Here is a 1,311-nt window from a genome sequence, read left to right as displayed (position 1 = left end):
ATTAGTAGGAAATGCATAGAAAAGGATCTCTAGTGATAGTTTTTTGACAAAACTAATCGGAAAATATGTCGTATGGAATTTTTTCAAATATTCCAGTTTTACTTATTTTGGTTAAGAGAAAGATTGGAATCTTCCAAGGCGTTATTGAAGTCTTTCTACTGTTGTAATCGGTGTATTGTTGCTAAATTAGTGTCTTGTGCCACTATTGGCATTGGAAATGAGTAGGAATAGCTGACGTTTTTGTTTCCGTTAGCAATTCCTTCTCTCTTCTCTAGTAGAAATAATATGCATAGCCCAAAACTATCAGATGTAAATAATAACTACAAGCCATTATATGTGTTAAAATTATTCATAATACAAGATTACATATGTTAACAAACCTGATTACAACCACTTATTAATTTGGACTTAATGTCATACATGAAAACTGCATTTCAATGGGTAATGGGTCACTAGCAATTTGACCTAACAAATTAGCTTTACCATTTTTATGTTTTTATGTTTCTAACGACACGATGACAGGGACGACCTCTATCGGATGCTTAGGCAAGGTCGAAAGCACGGTACCTTCTGTCAAGTCAAGCTCATGTGGTGTTAACCCATGTGGTAGCTCCCAATCAAAATGATATAACAAAGTAGTAAGTGCATTTTCAATTATACCAACTCCAAAAGTAATACCCGGACAAACTCTACGACCCGATCCAAACGGTATGAACTCAAAGTCTGTACCCGAGTAATTGATGTATCTGTTTTCAAATCTCTCAGGGATGAAACTCTCAGGATCTTCCCAACTGTCGGGATCTGTAGCGCACGCCAAAGCATTTACAAGTATCCTTGTCTTTGCTGGAATATCGTATCCATCAACGACGCAATCTCTTCTACTTATTCTAGGAATCAAGAAAGGGGGACCATGTAACCTTAGGGTTTCTTTTACTATCATCTTCAAGTAATGCATATTTTGTATGTCAGCATCCGAAATCGTGTTTCCATTCACTGTTTCTCTTATTTCTTCTTGTGCTTTCTTCATGATAGATGGATTCCTCATTAGTTCGCCCATCGCCCATTCAAGCATAATCGCAGAATCACTTGTTCCAGCTACTAGCATATCCTAGACACCGATGCGGTTTAGTTTAGAAAACTTGTCACTATACAACAAATACTTGAATTTTATCCTCTTTTTCTTCGGGATTTAAGAAGTGTACAAATTAAAATTATAATATATACACTTATGATTGTGTGTAAAATGGTTTTGTTAGTAAGAAAAATGGTCAAATTCTAAAAATTAAACTTTAATATTCGTTTATAGTAAAT

General features: G+C 35.0%; 1 protein-coding gene across 1 annotated transcript; it reads right to left on the bottom strand.

The window, feature by feature from the left end:
- Positions 1–496: 496 nt before the first annotated feature.
- LOC143562718 (costunolide synthase-like) lies at positions 497–1,105 on the bottom strand. The gene has a single exon (XM_077050451.1). It carries the CDS (start codon positions 1,103–1,105, stop codon positions 497–499), a length of 609 nt encoding a protein of 202 aa, XP_076906566.1.
- Between the last annotated feature and the right edge of the window lie 206 nt (positions 1,106–1,311).

Source organism: Bidens hawaiensis, unplaced genomic scaffold (assembly GCF_021521415.1).
Source record: "Bidens hawaiensis isolate Kalapana, Puna unplaced genomic scaffold, B.hawaiensis_p1.1 tig00021053_1, whole genome shotgun sequence".
NCBI classification, from domain to species: domain Eukaryota; kingdom Viridiplantae; phylum Streptophyta; class Magnoliopsida; order Asterales; family Asteraceae; genus Bidens; species Bidens hawaiensis.
This window is presented reverse-complemented; position numbering and strand designations above follow the sequence as displayed.